The sequence below is a fragment of the Cryptotermes secundus genome, unplaced genomic scaffold, assembly GCF_002891405.2.
Source record: "Cryptotermes secundus unplaced genomic scaffold, Csec_1.0 scaffold259, whole genome shotgun sequence".
Taxonomy (NCBI): domain Eukaryota; kingdom Metazoa; phylum Arthropoda; class Insecta; order Blattodea; family Kalotermitidae; genus Cryptotermes; species Cryptotermes secundus.
In genome coordinates this window covers 159300-180147 of record NW_019742445.1, presented here as the reverse complement: position 1 = coordinate 180147, position 20848 = coordinate 159300, and the positions used below count along the sequence as shown (strand labels likewise).

The 20848-nt window shown below is 38.8% G+C and overlaps 2 protein-coding genes across 2 annotated transcripts in view; both read left to right on the top strand.

Moving 5' to 3' along the window:
• Positions 1 to 2137: 2137 nt before the first annotated feature.
• On the top strand, positions 2138 to 9051 carry LOC117282995 (protein ALP1-like). The gene is made up of 2 exons (XM_033754982.1): positions 2138 to 2164; positions 8057 to 9051. Exon 2 carries the CDS (start codon positions 8181 to 8183, stop codon positions 8934 to 8936), a length of 756 nt encoding a protein of 251 aa, XP_033610873.1. The 5' UTR covers positions 2138 to 2164; positions 8057 to 8180; the 3' UTR covers positions 8937 to 9051.
• Positions 9052 to 10076: 1025 nt separating this feature from the next.
• The window catches only part of LOC111873143 (transcription initiation factor TFIID subunit 5), an 84918-nt gene continuing 74146 nt past the window's right edge, over positions 10077 to 20848 (top strand). The window contains exons 1-2 of the mRNA XM_023867591.2: positions 10077 to 10225; positions 12330 to 12518. Coding sequence (XP_023723359.2) covers positions 10079 to 10225; positions 12330 to 12518 — 336 coding nt within the window. The 5' untranslated portion in view covers positions 10077 to 10078. The remainder of the gene's footprint in view (positions 10226 to 12329; positions 12519 to 20848) is intronic.

Here is a 20848-nt window from a genome sequence, read left to right as displayed (position 1 = left end):
GAAAATAGGTGTTCTGCAGTTGCCACACTGTTATAATAATTGTCTTGATAGACATGGTAATTTTGATCAAGATAGAGTTCCAAAACAGAAAGAATAGTTTCTTGTAATTTCTTTCCTTCACCAGAATAAATTTCTAAATTGGTGCATAACGCACGCAGTCACAGGAGCAAGACACAACAAAGAGCACAATACACATGAATGTAGGAAGAGTGCTCCCACAGAGGTGGTTTGGCATGATTTGCGTATTGAGATACGACATAAGGATGACGAATCCTAAAAAGTTTTAATATTTAAAATCCATTATTATATATGACGATTATATATTTTAGTCATTTTAGTATGAAGACATCAGGGCATGCAATGCAATAGTTAGACGTGCATAGAGAAAACGCACCTGAAGATGGCACATTAGTGCTAAACATGTAGTGCAAAAGAGTTTTACGCCCATGCAGAACCACAGACAAAATTGTAGTTCTGCATATTCTAACTTTTCATTTTTAGACAGCATGGGAGGAGACAGAAAGTTCTGGATTGAATGGTAGCAAGCATTACCAGGATTCAGTACCCTCTTAATTTCCTCCCGAATCAGGTTTTGATTCTTATAGCCATTCAAAAATACTTGAACTGTGCCACACACTCAAAACATCTGTTAACTTTCTTAATGTCATGATTTTGCCCTGCATTCTGGTGACAAGACAGCAACTTATACTTAGATCTCTGTGTTTATTTCTAATTGTGAGGATGATGGTGGTGCTCTTCTGGATAATCTACATCAGTTTTCAGGGCACCTGAAGCTGCTTCACAAAATCCTTCCACAAGTCATGACAAGGAAACCCTTGCTGGTGTGCCTGAGAGTTTCCATGTTGCCCAGTAAGTACAGATGGACACGAGTCCTGCAGTACATTCTGGTGACATGGAAGTGTTCTCAGTAGCTTACATCAGTGGTTCTATTGTCAGACAGGTTCTTCTAGATTTCAGCTGTGATGCATGCAAGACATGCCTGATATCTGAAGTGCTGCTTTCGGCCAAGGAGTGCAGTGCAGAACAGTCTCTCACCTCTCCTTCTGAGAAGCTGGTGGAGACTGTTGGTACTGCTGTAACTCTGATGGAGTCTATAATGGCAGAGGCTGCCCATTTGAATTCAGTGAAGCAGCATATCAGAGCTGCCATCAAGAGCACCATTGACTTCAAGTGGATTATGTGCACTGGTTGTTCACTTCACCGCCAACGAATAGTAGATGGTATTGTGAGATGTCTCACAAGAATTTACATTCCTTGGTGATGTAAGCAAAGAAACAGTTTGATGACTGAAGCTGCCAGGCAGCGGGCCACAGAGAGGAAGATGAAGATACTGACTCATCAGTAAGTCATTAGGAAAGTAATGCTTCTTCATTTTTCCCTTATAATGTCCTGCCCATACCAACCGTAGAAATTGACAGCAGTTATGGAATTGCAGGAAGAATATGTGTGCCAACTAGTAACATGAGCATCATTAGATGTTTCATAAGTTGGAGAAAGTAACCCTGGTGACAAGCAGTTGCAGTGCAGCAACAGAAACTACTGTGCAGCGAATGATAACATCGTCATCCACAGTTCGATTACATACAAGAAACCTACTTTGAACTTGAGCTCCATCTCTTTCCCGCTCTGCAAACATGTTTCCTTCGTCTCAGAATATTAGAACTTCACTGGGTCAGAATTCATTCTGGTCTTTATCTTCAAGTATTATATTTCAATTGAGAAGTGTGCGGGAAATTGTTTTCTGACACACATGGGTCTTGTTTATGTGTAGGTAAGAATGAAGAGACATTACTTTATAATTGACTTGCAAAGTTCAGGTTATCCACCTTAGTGTGAAACTCTGAGAAGCAGAATCAGTATCAGGATTGAATGTCCGTAGGACTATTTATGTAATTTCATTTTTGTATTTCATTTTCATTACATTGTTATTCACTTCTGTTGTTATAGGTGTAGTCCTTCTCTTGCTTTTGCCATATAATCCTACCTGTAATGAACTGGTGAACATGAACATAAGATTTTCAATAGTAATGGTATTTCTTTCATTTTGTGGGCAGGTCATGTAGCACGAATGGGGGAGACGAATGCGTATAGGATATTGGTGGGAAAGCCAGAAGGAAAGACCACAGGGAAGACCAAGGCATAGGTGGGTGGACAATATTAGAATGGATCTTAGAGAGATAGAATGGATGGATTGGATAAATCTGGCTCAGGATAGGGACCAGTGGAGGGCTCTTGTGAACACAGTGATGAACTTTCAGGTTCCATAAAATGCTGGGAAATTCTTGAGTAGCTGCAGAATTGGCGGCTCCTCAAGAAGGGCTCAGCGCCATGAGTAAGTATGGTATTTCTTTAAGCTATGTTATTAATTTTTGCTATATAATAGTATCCAATACTGAACTGGAAGATGAATATATACCCGCTTTTCAGTATTGATTACATTTTTTTGTAAGGTATGTTACTTTTGCCATTTATACCTTTCCATTACTGAACTGGAATATGAATAGATACCAGATTTTCAGTATTCATTACTTTTTTTTTTTGTAACATGTTACTTTTGCCATGTAAACCTTTCCATTACTGAACTGGGATATGAATATACGAGTATACCAGATTTTCAGTATTCATTACATTTTTTGTAAGATATGTTACTTTTGCCATATAAACCTTTTCATTACTGAACCGATATATGAATTAGGGTGAACAACTTTCGGTCATGAATTTAAGGGAGGTTTATTTAGTCACGACAAATTTTTCGCATTTTTAGCGGCGCAGCATCAGTCCAGCAAACGTTCATGGAATGGATAATATTAACCAAAATTAATTTACATTGTATGTAAATACAATGTATATACCTGTATATTACCTCGTAATATACAGGTCACAATATGAAATAAATTTTACAAATTTGCATGTTTCTTAGTCCAAACCTATATGTAGTTGTCCACTGATGCTGCAGAACTAAGCATTTATCTTCTTGTGCAAATTTAAAAAGTCTTTACAACTATAGTTATAATTAATTGCTACCATTAGCTCTGACTTAATTAGTGCTAAGCTGCTTTGATTTCTCTTATCAGTCCATTTATTGCTCATCAGTGAAAAAATTCTTTCAGTATGGGCAATTGAGCCTGGAATGCTTAAAACAAAGCCAAGATATTAACAAGTTTTGGCACATCAATTTGTTTGTTTCTTAAATCACTGAAAATATTGAGCCAACACTGTTCTGTAAGTCGTGTTTTTACCACATTCAGAACACTTTGCACCAGAAAACTCTTCATACAGGCTGTCCTCATTTACAAAATCAAGATTAAATTCTTTTACAATGGTTTGAAAATGTCTGAAAGAAAGTTCAGTGTTTAAATTTAATGGCAAAAGACAATGGACAGGATTTGCATTTGATAACTCAAAATTCTTAGAAATGTACTTGTGCAAGCAACAGTAGAACTTAACAAAATCATCTCTAGCACATTTCTGCAGGTGTGGATATTCCGCTATCGATTAGTATATGCTAAGCTTTGTATCGATTATTATAGGTAATTTTCCGATATTTATCGATGAGTACCCCAAAGTCTAAACTGTCGATAATAATGACAGTTTATATCGGAATGTATTTGGCGGGAATAATATATCATTTAAATTTTGCGATCTTGATTGTTAACGAAATATACGCGAGAAGTAGAAGGTCAATGCGGGAGCCGGGAGGAACCAAAAAAATTAGCTCTCTAATACGGGAGAGTTGGTCACCCTAATATGAATAGATACCAGATATTCAGTATTCGTTACATTTTTTGTAAGATATGTTACTTATTCCATATAATCCTTTCCATTACTGAACTGGAATATGAACAGATACCAGATTTTCAGTATTCATTATATTTCTTTAAGATATGTTATTATTTCTGCCATATTGTTCTGCCCAGTACTGAACTGGTGGAGAAGAATATATCAGATATTCTTATATCATTAAATGCAATCTTAATCTTGTTGACAAGAGTGTATTTCACATTCTCAAATTCCATCATTCTAATGAAAATAATAATAAATGGGAACATGAGTACTGTTGCTTACAATACATGATTTATAATACTTAAATGTAACCGAAAAACTATATTCTGTATGGCGTTCAAGTGTAAGTTATGAGGAAATTATGAGGTTTAATATATGTATATCCGATGGAAAGAGAACTTTCTTTCAAGTTTCCCCACCTTCAGCTTTCCTAAATACAATGGAACCTCGCTTAACGAGCATAATTCGTTCCAGAATCTTACTCTTAATGCGAAACACTCGTTAAGCGAAACAATTTTTCCCATATCAATTAATGTAAAATACGATAATCCGTTCCATGCCGAAAAAAATACTCAAAAAAAATTATATATAACGTTTATTCAAAGAAAATTATATATACATTGTTAAGGAGCGTGAATCATCATCTATGCGGAATGAACCAACTTGGAATGCGAATTCGTTTTGCAGAAAACAAAAAAAAAATCGAAATAATTAGTTTATTATATACTTGTATGATACATATCTAATTCTTTTTTGCTAGAAAGCTGTCTACAGACATTGGTTTTTGCCGACGCTTCAAAATTTGGTGAAAATACGACGCAGCATTATTATCTATATAAATAAAAATGTAAATGTTCGTTTGTTCAAAATCTTAAATCCTCGAAAGTTCTTCACCGATTGCTTCGAAATTTTGACACAACGTTGCATTCGAATACGCGCGTGTTTTTATATACCTATTATATAGATGTCACACCTGTGACAGGTAAAAACATGCTTCTTTTGAAAAACAGCGCCATCTGTTGGACGTAAAAGCAACACACGCTATACTAAATATTTTACGATTCCATTTCAATGTTTCCGATTGCATTGTTAAATTGGATTTTCATAGATTTCGATTTATTTTCATTTTGATTTAATTATTTCGTGTGACATTGCATTGGAATTGAGCTGTGTCGTTTACCATAGCGTTCATTTGGTGAGTATAGTTTATGTTTTTCTTCTTTCATTGTTTTTCATTTCGTTTTCTTAACTGCTTTCGTTATTTTTCAGTGCAATTGGCGGTGGAATTGAGCTGTGTCGATTGATCTGCGTTTGATTTGAAATATTGCGTTAGTATTTTTTATTTTGTTTCTTCTTTGTTTTCCAGTTCGTATTCTTTCCTTTTTTAATGTTTTGCACTTTTATATGTTTTTGTTATAACTTTCTTTCTTCTTCTTCAGTGCAATCGATCTGCTTTAGTTCATCCAAATAATGCCTCGCAGAAGATCAAACTTAGGTCGTCGTACTCGCGGAGCGGAAGCAGTGCGACGAGTAATTGCAAATCAAACTGGGGAAGAACGGGCATCAGCGAACGAGCGAAACAGGCAAAGAATGGCTCATATACGTGCCGAGGAAGCAGCAGAGCGACGTGCAGCCAGACTTGAGGATGCGCGGTTGCGAGCACGGCGATCACGTTCTGCAGCTTCAGATCTGCTTCGTTCTCAACAGAATGAACGTGACAGGCTGAGAGTGGCTGAAAGACGTCAACGAGAAACAGCAGATCAGCGTCAAACACGACTTCGTGCTCAGCAATCACGCGATTACAATCGCCTTGCATTCCGGCACAGCCCAGCTGAAGATTATAGTTTGAGCAGGCATGTTCTCATCGGCACTATGACTGAGGTATGTCCTTATTGCAAGGCTCTGAAATTTAATGGAGAAACGAAAGGAATGTGTTGCGCCGCGGGAAAAATTAAACTGCCTGAACTTGGAGAACCGCCAGCGCCATTAAAAACTTTGCTTGCCGGATATACCGCCGAATCAAAGCATTTCCTATCTAACATCAGGAACTCATGCTTCCAAATGACGTCGTTCGGCGCAGAAATCGTAACAGCTCAATTCATGCCAACTTTCAAAGTGAAAGGTCAAATTTATCATAAAGCCGGCTCTCTGCTTCCGTTCCTAGATGGTCAACATAAATTCCTACAAATGTATTTCATCGGCAATGGAAATGATGAATTAAATGCACGCTGCGGAATTTCTACCGGCATAAAAAGGTCCATCGTTTCCCAACTGCAAGAGCTTCTTCACGAAAAAAAAAAAAAATTTAGTGCGTTTGTTCAAGACAGCCATTGACATGATGGCATCTGATACACAAGATTGTTATTCATGCTGAAAAATCGCCTGCTGGACAACATGTGCGAAGATTCAATGGTTCAACTATAGACGAAGTGACAACTGTTACAGTCGGAGATCAGTTCCAACCTAGAGATATTGTTCTTCATCGGAGAAACGATCAATTGACAAAGTTGCAGAAACTCATCGATGCTACGATGCCCTGCAATATCCAATTATTTATTGGGATGGTGCCGATGGATATCACTTCAACGTTAAGATGATAAATCCAGTCAGCGGCGAAGAAACAAATATGAAATGCAGCGCAATGAACAAAGCTTTGCAACGGCACGCGGCTTGCAGTAAAAAAAAAAATTATTGAGCAACGTCGTAGAAGCAAAAATCTTGACAGGACCTTTCAAAGGTGAAGATGTCCTCATTCCTCGCATTCCTATGATTCCAACGGATGTGGCATTTCAATTTAAGAGATTGCAATTCCCAATTCGATTGGCGTTTGCAATCACCATCAACAAAGATCATGGCCAATCTTTAGAATTGTGCGGTTTAAGGTCCGTTCATATCATCCTGCATTGATCGTTTCATACACGTAGCGTTTCCTGCACGACATTTGTGTGAGCTTTCATATCATCCTGCATCGATCGTTTCCTGCACGACATTTCTGCGAACTTTTCATATCATCGGACATCGAACCATTCCAGCCCATACTTTCTTGTAAGCATGTTGCATCTATCTACTGAAGAATTGTGTTATATATCAGTCTTATTAGAAGAAGAAGAAGAAGAGAATATTCAAAATAGTGAGAAACGTAAACGTAAGCGCTTTTCTGTCCATAAAATGCTTAATAAAAGGAAGACAGAAGGAGAATACTGGACTCTATACAAAGAACTAATGGATGATGAAGAAAAGTTTTTTCAATATTTTCGTTTATCTCAATATCAATTTAATGAGTTGTTGGAAAAAATCAAAGTGATGATAACTAAAGAAGACACGGTTTTCAAGGAAGCAATAACTCCTAAAGAAAAACTAGCGGTTTGCTTGAGGTATGTTTACTTTTATTAATTTCTACTTATGTAGCACTACAGTGTTATCAGAAATTATTATAATAATCTTTAAGTGTGTCCGACGTTTGCACAGCATTTAGTGCTTGTTCTTGTGCCGTGTTGAGGAAGTTCATATTTATTTGGGAATTTTGTTTCTCATACGGTTGAGAGCTCCAGCTGTCACTTGAGTAGCTATAGGTAGATGGGCCGGGAGAAGGAGTGGGTGTCGTCGCTGGCTGTTGTGATGGTTGGGTTACTAATTCTATTTCTAATTTGGAAATGACCGAAAAAACTTGTGCTTTTGCTATAGCACTCTGGCGTGGTGGAAATTTTCTTACAGTTGCTGCCATACTGGAAAAAAAATGTATCGATGTCATCTGCTTGCTTCTGATTCAGTAGATATTTCATCATCACAGCCGAAGAGGTTTCCTGAGGTTCAGGTTTCTTTGGGAATTGTCGTGATTTCGTCTTTGTGGGTAAGCGCACCAATGGGGCAGTGGACTTTGGTGTGTTGGAGACTGGCGTACCCGATTGTTGAGACAAAAATATGGGAAATGTCGGGTTATCTTATGGGATTCTTTCCATGTCGCTGGAGCTTTCATCATGTGTCTCCCCTTCTGCACAATTTATGGAAGTGATGGTAGTCCTGTCCTTTAAATATGGTTGAAGAAAGGACATCTCATCCTCAAATTTCCATTTTTTACAGTCACACATTCTTGCCCGCTTTTTGTTTCCTTCTGCCTCTTAATTGCACGTCGAAACCCGTCCCTCAAAGCATTCCAGGATATTTAACACTCTTTATCTGAAAAAGAAAACGATTAAATTAAAATAAAATCGACCCAATTCCATTTTTAAATTTAACTTTAATTTATTTTCAGATTCTTGGCTACTGGAGACTCTTTTAAATCTATAGCATTCAGTTATCGCCTCGGATTAAGCACCGTGCAAAACATTGTTGTGGCCTTATGCAACGTTATTATACAACAATTATTGGAATCGCATATGCCCATTCCAACAAATGAAAAATGGTGCGGGATTGCCAATGCATTTTGGAATGCGTGGAACTTTCCGAACTGTGTTGGTGCCATTGATGGTAAACACGTTGTAATAACAGCCCCTGCTAACAGCGGATCCTTGTATTTTAATTGCAAAAAGACATTTTCAATTGTGTTGATGGCTCTTGTGGATGCTAATTATAATTTTATTGCGGTGGATATTGGCGCCTATGGAAAAAATAGCGACGGGGGTATATTTGCCAACTCGAAGCTTGGAAAATATCTGGCTCAGAAAAAGCTAAATATACCTGAAGATAAACCATTTCCAGAGACAGTAACACCCATGCCGCACGTCATAATTGGAGATGAAGCCTTCCCACTGAAGACTTACTTAGTGAGACCATATCCTGCTTCACAAGAAGCTGATCTGACAAAAAGTAATTTCAACAAAAGATTGTCACGTGCGCGAAAAGTTGTTGAAAACGCATTTGGGATTCTAACCCAAAAGTTTCGTTTGTACAATAGAAGAATACAATTGAAACCCGAGAATGCAGAGAAAGTTATATTGACCACATGCATACTACACAATTTCATTAAAACCGGTGGTAATGTGAACTTTCATGTACAAGACCAGACTTCACATAATTCACCTAATAATTTCAATACAATACGACGTCAAGGAGGCAAGAGTCAGGACGCTGCTTTACGCATCAGGGAACAATTTGCTAGGTTTCTAAATTCGCCAGAGGGAAGAATAGGCTAAAACATAGGCCTACAGTATAACTTACATATCACTGTACTTAATTAATGTTTAAAATAAGATATTTCTTTACTTACCAGATGTGTGTAACTTTTGAGCAATTTCTCTCCATGCTGTGTCCTTTTTTTTTTTGGTATCACTGTATCTTTTTTCCTGTAAATCATATAAAAATGAACACTCCCGTACTAATTCAATCAGCTTTTCATTGTCCATGATGGAAGCGCACTTGGATGTGAATGAACACGACTGAGACTCGTTCATACTGTACGTATTGCATCCGTCGCGGTCCAGACATGTAGCGTATCAGAAAAATATTCTCTCCGAAAATTCCGCACGGAGACGGACCGTGCCGCATCGTGCAGGGAACGATTGAAGCATAATGATATGAATGTATCTATAAACACAGTACTAAAGAATATCTGTCTTGTAGGAAACGCTACGTGTAAAGCCGATCAATGCTGGATGATATGAATGGACCTTTAGATCTAGACACTCATTCATTCATTCATTCATTCATTTATTTTTCGTTCCATGGATCCACAATACAAGTGAGATATAGGACATGTCCATACAGTGATTATTCTTAAAATTAATAGAGCAAGAACTAAGTACATAAATAAAAAAGTATAAAATACAAAATTTGAAACAAAAGATGTAGAATCAAATAGATTCCAGTCATATAAGTTAATTTAATAAAACATGCAGTTTAAATTTAAACAATGTCAGTTTGAACATATCACAGAAATTGCTTAAATGACTAGACTAGAATAATGCTTTTCACGTGGACAATTATATGTTGCGTGTTCTAGAGTCGGCAAACCAGACAATCTCTATATCTGCACAGACAATGTAACTACAAAAAATATTGTATACCCACAAGCATTGTGAAATTAAACATATTAGAAAGGTGCGCTTTCTCTTTTCTTTCTTTTCCAGTTAACCAGACTGCGCCACAGCAACGCGTGGCCGGGTACAGCTAGTCATTAAATAAATTTGTACCTACATAGTTGCTATGTTAGCGTACCTTCTTACCGATTGTGCTTTGGGCCCTGTCGACCATTTTAAATATAGTTCATGAAGGATGCGTAGAGATGGCAGTAGCATTGCACCGAGGTGGCATGAAGGCCATGTTTCCCACCAATAACATGGGAGTTGCACGGGGCTGGATAGGAGAAAGTTTGATAAGTTGCAAGATGCAGTCTGGAGTATTAGATTCTGTAGGAAATAAACTTGCGTCAGATAAAAGTACTTTATTAGCTGTTTTACAGTTACTAAGGAAGTACAATTTGAAGGTAAAATATGTTCTTTAAATCCATGAAACTTATATTAAACTCTTTTGACTAAAGCATGAACTTCCCAGTAGGTTAATGTACCGTTTTGTCTGTGCACCTTACTAAGTATCGATACCGTAGTCGGTATAGGGACTGGCTGCGGGCTGGACGACCGAGAGGTCGGGGTTCGAGTCCCGGTAGGGTCAAGAATTCTCACTTCTCTACGTTGTCCAGACCGGCTCAGGGGTACACCCAACCTCCTATCAGATGGTACCGGAGGTAAAGTTGCCGGAGCGTGAAACTGACCTCTCACCTCCATCTAGTGCCGAGGTCAATTATGTATCTATACATCCACTCCACCATACACCTTCATGGCGTAGTGATTAAGTAGTTAAGCTCAGGAACAACTTTACCTCTACCTTACCATACAAAGAAGGTACAGAGGAAGCTTGAAGGTAAATAATCACACTGCAGCCGTTTTACTCTTGTGGTGAATGAAAGGAAAATATCAGTTTCTAGATGAAATCAAACTCTGATTGTCTGACTAGCCATTTACCTGACATCCCAACTTTGATTTAAGAATTATAAACTGTCAGTTATTATGCAGTTAAGGCAATGTTTTATTCTTTTAACCATTATGTAATTTGCGATTGTGTAATATTTTGTGAAATGCATGTAATGTGTTGCTGTGATAAGTCTCCAGATAAGTAATAATTTAAAGAGAACAGTTCACATTGACACGGTTCTAAGTTCATTAGCCTTCATTCCCCCTTTGTTGCATTGCTGAATATCGTTGTAGTGGAATTTCAGATTGTAATATATATTTGGAATTGTTTATTTCAGGTTTTCTGTGGTTTGCAAATATCTTTGGTAAATTTGCTTATAGCTACATTGTTCATGTCTTTATGACCTTACCAGCTGGTAGAAACATAAGATAAAGAAGGAATGAGGAACTTAGCTCAATTCTGCCAATCCAGTTTTCATTTCTCATTCTGTGCACACTACCATATGACAGTGTTCCCTTTGTAGTGGTGTCTGTGGTTCTCTGGTGTCATTACATAACCAATAAGGCATGTTAGTTCATGAGATAACAATAGTTGAATGTATGCCTGACATGTTTCAACATCTACATGTCATTTTTAGGGGTGTCTGTTTTTATGTTACAGATTCAATGTTAGTTCAGGGTTATTGTCTGTGGTTGTATATGCTTTTGAACATTTTCAGATGCTAAGAAATTGTTTGTAGAAAACCATCATATAGATAAGTGCATCATACATTACAAACGTGGCTGTATATATTTTAAACATTTTTTTGTCATGAACATCTTGAAGGTTCAAGCAGCATGCCAGCAGCCATTTATGCTTTGTTCACCATTATTGTTGAATTGCATACAAGAAGCTAGATGAAGCATATAGTATTTTACATATATAAATCAAGTTATAAAACTCTTGAACGTAGAAGGGTTAAAATACGTACAACCATATTTGTGATGTATGATATAGATAACTATAAAAGCATTTTCTACAAAATAATTTAATCATCTGAAATGTTCAAAAGCATGTACAACCACAGAAAATAACCTTGAGCTGGAGTTTAGTTTGTAACATGAAAGCAGACACCCATGAAGATGACATTGAAGATGTGGAAATGTGTTGGGTAAGCAGCCAACTACAGTGTGTTGTAATTGACAGTATATAATAAATAATGTTATGGATTACAATAGCTTCATAACTTGTACTCTTCTCCAAGTATAATTAGAATGATAAAGTCAAGGAGGATGGGGTGGGCAGGGCATGTAGCACAAACAGGAGAGAGGAGGAATGCAAATAGAATATTGGTGGGAAAGCCAGAAGGAAAGAGACCACTGGGAAGACCAAGGTGTAGGCAGGTGGACAATATTAAAATGGATCTTTGAGAGATAATATGGGATAGTATGGATTGGCTCTTATGAACACAGTAATGATCCTTCGGGTTCCATAAAATGCTAGGAAATTATTGAGTAGCTGCAGAATTGGTGGCTCCTCCAGAAGTGCTCAGCTCCATGAGTAAGTAAGTAATGGATTACAGTAGTACACAACTTGACCTTAAAATATGACAGTAGTTGAACATTATTCTTGTGTTCCAGAACACAGAGGAGTTGCTGAAGAGGGAGGCAAACCTCACTGATGTAGGAAGCACTGAAGAGATTCCACAGACTGATTCAGAAGTGAGTAGTGTTTTGTCCGCGTATAAGAGCGAGGGGGACCCAGAAGTGTATGAAGGTGCTTATACAGAGCTCAAGAGATTTGTTGAGGGAGCACTGGATATATACAAGGTAAAGTATTCTGACTCAAGATTTGGTATCTAATGTATGAAGGAAACAGTCAGATGCAGGACTGCTTTACCAGCTTCATTTTCCATTAATCTGTGTGAATCCTGCTGAGACCAGATACATATTCCTATGCTATTCAGTATACTCTTCCTTCCAAGCAGAAATTTTGGGATGCCCGCCTTGACTGCAAATTACAGGTTATTTTCACGCTTAGATGTCAGGTAACCACTGGATGGGTCATGCTGTCCCCATAACATCATTCTGTATTTTTGATAAATACAGAATTTTGATTTGATTAGTTTACCATGTTAGGTGAATGTAGGAGATAATAGTGGAGCAGTGCATTAAGAGGAAACATGCTGGTCTGCAACTACTGGGACATGTAGAAAATGACTTTGGACTTACATAGCTCCATTTTGTAGTGTAATGACACCACTGCAAGACAGTTACTGCACCACAGTATTTCAGACATTGTTGATTGGTATCACTGTTCATATTTAATGAAACTAACCAAGATGTTTAATATAACCTAGCACTATGTTCACAGCTCCATCTCCATCTTCACGCATACTCTCAGAACTTTCATTTCCCAGATGTGCAACTATTTCCAGACCTTTTCATGAAGAGCTTCAGTGGTGACATACTAAGCTTCTACAGCAATAATATGATTATATCCAGCCATTTTTGCCGATTGAAGAGAATTTCTCATGCGCATGCTTGATCATGTCTTCCATTCTAAACTTCACATTCTTATCAGCAACCCAGTTTTTAGCAGTTGTCAATAGTAGTTTGATTAGATACAGTTTTTGGTGATAAGGTGGTAGCCACAGAACTGAATGACTGTTCGTCCACAATCTTATCTTACCAGTATGATACATGGACTTGTAGGTACTTATTAATTCATACAAATGTGGCTTATGCAGATCTTCTGTATGTGAAACACTGTTTTCATTCAGCCAAGATATATTGGTGCTTCCCCATGTGTTCAGTGTTGGAGCTGGATTGGTCTGAGCATTGTGGTACAGATAGTTTTCTAATACCAGAGCAATATGTAGGGGTAGATTTGGAATCAGCCTCTCTGTTAAATGCTTATCAGAATTTTTGTAATCCATGTCACTGTAATAATCTCTTCTGGTTTGATGGGATTTAAAAGAGCTGTATGCCTTAGGAATTAAATCCTGTTACTGCCAGCAAGTACTGTAATTAACTGTTGTCAATTAGAAATAGGAGCAAGCAGGCCACTGATTGAATCATTACACCAACTGGATGGCATTGGGTGAGAAGAGCCATGGATGTATGTCTCTTTGTTGAAAGCTATGTAGCTACCTTCACTTCTGTGTTTCACTGGACTCCTTCAATATGATGTTCTCAAAACTCTGATTATTATGGCATTTCAAGGGAATTCGTTGAATATTCTTTATGTTTTGTGTCTAAAACATAACCTCATTAACACTTAAAGTTGGTAGGCTCCTTGTAAGCCTGATTGACTGCACCAGCTTTGCGTGAATTTTCTTCAACGTTAGTCTGTGCTTGTCGGTGACATAAAAGCCAATAATGATCCTTTGAATAGCACATTTGCTGAAGTTTACCAGCATTGATGTAGGAGATAATGGAAGTCTCAGTACATGAGGAGTCATGAACATAGTTGGTGCACTGGATTCTGTAGTTTCAATTTTTTCCACGATTCGTCTGACACATCTCCCCTACACTTGTTAGCACTATATTTTGGGGGGGGGGGGGGGGGGCGTTCTTGAGGTTCATGGGAATTAATGCATCAGCTTCCCTTTTCATACCTTTGTATCTGTTGATCACAACCTCTTGTGTTTGGATGTGAATAACTTTGTTGAAAGTGATAGATTTTTTTTTCTGTTTATGTTACAACTCAGCACTGTCAGTGGTACAGCGTCATGTTTCCATAGATGCAACACAGCTAACTGAAACCTCCCTTTGCGAGGCAATATCAAAATGTGAAGTTTCCTTATGCAGTAGTGCACCCATAGTTGAGAGGAAGGAAAAATAACTGGAACTGTGCTTTTCATTACTTCTTTCTTATGTCCAAGCATATTTCCATAGGTAGATTGTCTTCATTGTGGAAGTTGTAAGGAGGTAATGGTGGGGTTGTGCTTCCTGAGCATTTCATATTTTTACCACTTTTTTGCAGAAGGCGCATAGTAAATTGTATTTTTACCTTTATTATCCATGTGTCAGTAATTGATCTTGCCTCTGTTTAATCTGTTGCCAAAATATTCCTTTATTTGAAACCAGCTTGCTGCAGTTATTGTAAAGTAATATTCTCCAGTGTTCAGTGCACACCTTTGTTATGCTTTCCTGCCATGTGTTATTTATAAAAATTGAATCTCACAAGGTGGTTTCTTAGCCTGAAAGGATCAGTTTCCATTTATATGTTCATGTGACACTTCTGTCAATACACCATTCCCTAGCTCTGAGATAGGTGAATGTCAGTGAATCAGAATGAAGGCGAAAATAAATAAAAGTTTAAGATATTTGTGGATGGGCAGTTGGAGAGATGAGGCAAGGAAACCTTTCATAAGAAGTCTGGTATCCCAATGGGAAAGTGACAGAAAGATAGGAGTTTTGCCACATGTTTCTTGTTAAAGGGGAATGGGGAGGAGTAACCACCATCACAAGAACTGGATTTTGACATTAACAATTGTCATGGTAGTGGGTATGGGATCCATATTTGATGTGTCCTTTGTCACCCATGGCATGGCATGTCTTCAGGATGTGGATGGAGGAGACAGCTTCCAGATATGGAGAGTAGCTGCAGATAAATTGAATTAGCGGTTGTGGACAGTCAACAGTGAGTGATCCTCCACCTTGGGGGTTGGGCATGGAGCTGACATCTCCTCATCATAAAAAATAAGCTTGTTACAAAATGTCACAAAGGGCCTCAGACTTAGATGGATTCTTTGGATAAACTACTTAAGCTAAGAAAAATATACATGAGATTTGGTATGTGAATGTAAGAGGTCTGTATAGGGCAGGTTCACTCATGACAGTTGCAAAAGAAATATCAAAATATAAGTTATATTTGATGGGAGTACAGAAGGTCAGGTGGGACATCAGTGGCACTGAAGCAGCAGGCAAATGTACATTTTTTCTAGGGAAAAGGGAATGAGAATCATGAATTAGGTACAGTTTTTTTGTACATGTAATGTAATGTATGTAAGGGGTGGGCCATAAAAACTGGCCCCCCCACTGCGACTTTCAATGATCTATTGTGCTTCCCCTTGGAATAGCCCTTTATTAATCCTACACTTTTAATAAAGTGCGGCATAGGTGTGGGACTAAATGTTCCGCCCCTTGCTGCAGAAGTGCCGGTACAATACCATCTGTTCCCGCAGACTTAAATGGTTTGAAGATACGTAACGGCCATCTGATTTTCGATTGATTGATTACCTGACCAGCCAGGTTCTAGTCTCCCCTGTTTATTATGTATCCACATACATCCAGGTTCTGCTGGCCCTGCTCATCACCTGAATCATCAGTCAACTTTGAATCTGGGAAATGAACTCTGAAAAGTTTTTTCGTTGTCCCTTCTCCAGTTTTGGTATACTTACCATCAGGCAGCTTGATAGTGCTAACCTTATTGGTCGCCCGTTTTGCCATGACCCTCATGAGTCTGGCACTGACCAGTACATCATTGATCTCATGGCAATACCTCCACAAGGATCATTTGGCTTTCCTTATCTCTTTATTGTAACAGGTGAGGGTTTCCTTTTTGCTATATTAAATAGCTTTGTTGTTTTAACTCTTAGCCCCCTCAGCTTTTTATTCCACCAAGGTGCATTTCTTAGTAAGCGAGTGGTCTTGGCTGGACAGTTATTTTAATAGGACAAGATGATGACCCATTGCAACTGGTCAACAGATCGATCTGTGTCCCTTATTGTGTGTATACTTCGCGAAATAATCTCCAGGTTCACCTTTAGGTCATCCTTGTATGACTCCCAGTTGGTTCTCCTGGGATTCCTAAAGGTAACTTATGTTGTTCTGTTACCTATTTGAAAGCATATATATCTGTGGTCTGATAAAGACAGCTCATCACATACATGCCAATCCCCCCCCCCCTTTTTAGTAGGTGGTGGAGTCCAACTGGGTCCACTCGGCATGGCGGCTACTGATTGGCCTATTGTAGCCTGTCCCAGGTGATTATGATGATGGAGATTTTGGTGGAATGAAGATTGGCAGGGGAAACCGAAGTACTCGGAGATGACCTGCCCCAGTGCCACTTTTTCCACCACAAATCGCACTTGACCAGACCCGAGATTGAACCCAGGCCGCCGTGGTGGGAAGCCAGCTATTAACTGCTTGAGCTATGGTGCGGCCCTGCCAATTACTTACCAGGTTTCCTATGTTATTTGTCCTTAGTGTCAAAACAATAACCTCCTCCCTATTGCAAACCACAAAGGTAGGTTCATTACCATGTTTAGAATATTCAGGTTCGAACTCACCAAAAATTCCATGAGGCTCTATCCCCTTGGGTTGGTGCTGGTGCTTCCCCATAAGATGTGGTGTGCGTTGGCATCACACCCAGTGATGAGTTGCTTTTTCCTGCTATAGCAGTAGTCTGTGATGTCCCTCATTTCCTTATTTGGTCGTGGTTCACCTGAGTCATATGGAAGGTAGACTGAAGCCACAATCAGCTCCCTGCTGGCCCCTCAATACGTATATGTTATCCACACTGCTGTTGCATCCCTAGAATAGAACTCCAGCAGAGCCAAGGTATTAACATGATTCCTGATGTAAACACACGACCTCGCATTGTTACCAGCTACATCATAGTAAACTGTTCCCCTTGTGTTAGTTAAGCCCCTTATTTGACCCTTGTATATCCAAGGTTCCTGAATAAGTGCTATATCTGCCTTTCCCTCAGCTAGTCGCTGGCTTTGAGTTGCCATGGCCACTTTGCTGTGGTGTAGGTTAATTTGAAGGACTTTCATAGTGTGTGTGTGTGTGATTTGGTTTAGTTATCTCTTCCATTTGGGGAGGGGTCAGTTTCCATCTTATTTCTCTCCCTATCCTCAGACTGGGTTCCATGTGAAGGGGTCCCCTGATCCGCTTTACTTCGGTCATCTGAGGGAATGGGTATCTCATCCCACTCCCCCTCAGAGACTGCATTTGAAGATGCTGTGTCTGGTACAGGTTCTGTCTGGTGCTGAATTTCAGGATCTTTCAGCACCTTAACAGTCCCCTGTGAGAGCCCTGTAAATATCTTTTAACCTGTCCTCTGTATAATATATAGGAATCCCGGTCTATGAGTAAGATAAACCTCTGGCCTTTCAGCTCAGATTGCTTATCGAGTACCCTCCAGTGCTCAGTATGAAGTTCTGGATTGAGGTCTGCAATCCATTTAAGCAGCTCTTCCTGATTCTGGGCAACTTTGTCCCTAATATGGAGAGCCACTTCAACAGGCTTGGACAGGTTCCTGGCATCAGTAGCCTTTAGCCTGGCCTCTGATTCCAGTCTGTAGCTATCAGTGGCTTTGATGAGCCATTGACCAGACTGTTGGTCGGCACATATATAAATAAGTGCACCTCCCTTCAGTCTGTAGCACTTCAGGTGTGGTAGTTCTCCCTTTGGAGTCGTACGTAACACCTCCCCCAGTGTTTCCAGAATGGAGTTCTGGTCATCTTCAGTAAGCTTATCCTCAGGATATGTTTCCTTTATATTGGTCAGAGCATCCTTATAAGTCCCTGGGCCTTTTTGGAACTCTGGCCATTTCTGTAGGGGTACTGCCCTCTGACCTTAGCCTCTTAAGGGTTTCGGTGGGGGTTTCTCCCTGCTTGGGCAAGCCTGCATTTCCTGGTTGCTGACTGCCCACAGTTCCTCCTTTACTTGCCCCCAGGTCTTGCCTTTCTTAATTTCCATCTAGCGCGTGCAGACAATGCCTTCTTCACTAAACGGAGTCCGCCTACTCCAAAGACAAGGTGTCCCAGTCCTTCTCCTGCTGCAGGTGTTCAAGAAGTACTAGCCCCCTGCAGTGGTATGTCAGTACTGCTGACTCCCAAGAGAGTAGTTTTTGGTTTTACCTCAGGCAGGTTTCGAACCACTGGTTCGTCCCTGCCTTTGGCTGAAATTTCAACAGCAGGTTCACTGGTTACAACTGGGCCCTTTAATGGTTCACCAGAGCTTCCAGCCCCCTGCTGAAGGATTTCTCATAGGGATCCTCTTGGAGGGGGGTCCCGCTTCTGTTTAACCTTTAATGGCCGAATGTTATAATTATTGGCAGCAGGTAGCAAGCCAGCTGGCCAAATGTTATAATTTTTAGAGGCAAGCCTTTGTGAGTGCTGGCAGTTTGACCTTGGGTTTGAAACCCAAACAAACTCATGAACTTTCATGTCAGATGTTTATTTGTTAGCTCTGAACAATGAAATCGTTATTAGAGTTAATTTTACCGACCACACAACACGTTTTTATTTACTGTCACACTACATGTTTCGACCTCAACAGGTCATCCTCAGGTGTACGAACACAGTTGCACAATCACACGCAATCACATTCGTTTTTCCACTTATTTTGATCCTGTATCCTGTTCAGGTCCACGCTCAATAATATGTGTCAAGTTCTTCTTATAAAATATAAGTTTAAAATACAAATGTTAAAAGTTAAATGTTAAAAATGCACTTTCACTTTTGAAAGTCTTGTTGCTTTTCCGCGTCCTCTGATGTTGGATCTATTACGTTCCTTGTCATGATGGCTACTGNAGTGTGTTCAGCATCTTTCCTTTCTTTTCTATGTGGAGTATTTCCATTGCTTTGTCTATGGTGTGATAATTATGCGTTGTGTCCAATATATGTTGGGCAAATTTTTATTTCTGCCCATTCGTTTTTATTTCCCTGATGTGTTCTTTGTATCTTGTTCTGAAGTTATGTCCTGTTTGGCTGACATATTTTAGGTCACAATCTTTACATGTCATCTGGTATACTCCACAAAGGTTGTATTTATCAGTCGTTTCATGTTTTGTTCTTAGAAGTTTTTTATTGTATTATTTGTTTTGAAATCTATTTTTATGTTGGTATTTCAAAATAGCTTAGTGATTCATCTAATGCTGGGGCTGAAGTATGTAAATTTGGTCCATTTGTCCTTCTATGGTGTGTTGTTAGGTGGTTTCGTATTGTGATTTCTCGTATATGGTGAATATTCATTATTTACAAGTATACGAGTTATAATACCTTCTTCTTTTATTGTTCCTTCATTGGTGAGCTTATATGTATTTATTANATAGACAAAGCAATGGAAATACTCCACATAGAAAAGAAAGGAAAGATGTTGAATACACTAGAAAGCTTCCACATATATGAATTAACTAAGCAAAATCTACAATCGAACGAAGCTTTAACTGATAGTTACAACCCAATTTATGATATCCTAATAAAACAAATCAAACGCAAGTAATATAATATATCCCAAACCACCTACTTTTCTCCTCAGAATCCCACCCCTACCCGCAACCCCCCCACCACCACCACTAATACCCTACAGGAACCAACCGAACAAACAAGACAATCAGTAGTCATCATGACAAGGAACGTAATAGATCCAACATCAGAGGACGCGGAAAAACAACAAGACCTTCAAAAGTGAAAGTGCAGTCAATGTGATGAGTTGAAGTTAAATTCATGAACTTTTTAACCAAGTGGTAATAATAACTAGTTACAGTGAACTAAATTTTAAATTTTAACTTTTAACATTTGTATTTTTAACTTATATTTTATAAGACGAACTTGACACATATTATTGAGCGTGGACCTGAATAGGATACAGGATCAAAATAAGTGGAAAAACGAATGTGATTGCATGTGATTGTGCAACTGTGTTCGTACACCTGAGGATGACCTCTTGAGGTTGAAACATGTAGTGTGACCGTAAATAAAAACGTGTTGTGTGGTTGGTAAAATTAACTCTAATATTGATTAAATACACAACAGGATGCAAGAAACAATTAAATGAAATCGTTTATCAGGGTACTGGTTTCAAACTATTTACATTTAGATATGACTGTTCATGACCTGATGAGCCAATAGAAGTCAGCTTTGTTTTTAGAACTTAGAGGAGGAAATATTCATGGGCGCTTTCATATCAGTGCTACCAGAGCTTTCAAGGAAGTGTTATGCATTCAGGGATTGATTTGCAGTGTTTTCTCAGTTAGGACATCAGTGGCAGATTTTTTAATATTTCGTTATTAGTTAGGAAGTCAGTGTCAGACTCCTATATTTCTTTCTATACCATTTTTATTGTGTATCTCGGAAGAGGTATAAACCCACTGAGCCAGTGTTACTTTGTGTGTAAAGACATCTTCGTCACTGTGACTT

Excerpts from the sequence above, each read along its gene's own strand:
- LOC117282995 (XM_033754982.1), top strand. The coding sequence starts at position 8,181 with ATGCCCATTCCAACAAATGAAAAATGGTGCGGGATTGCCAATGCATTT.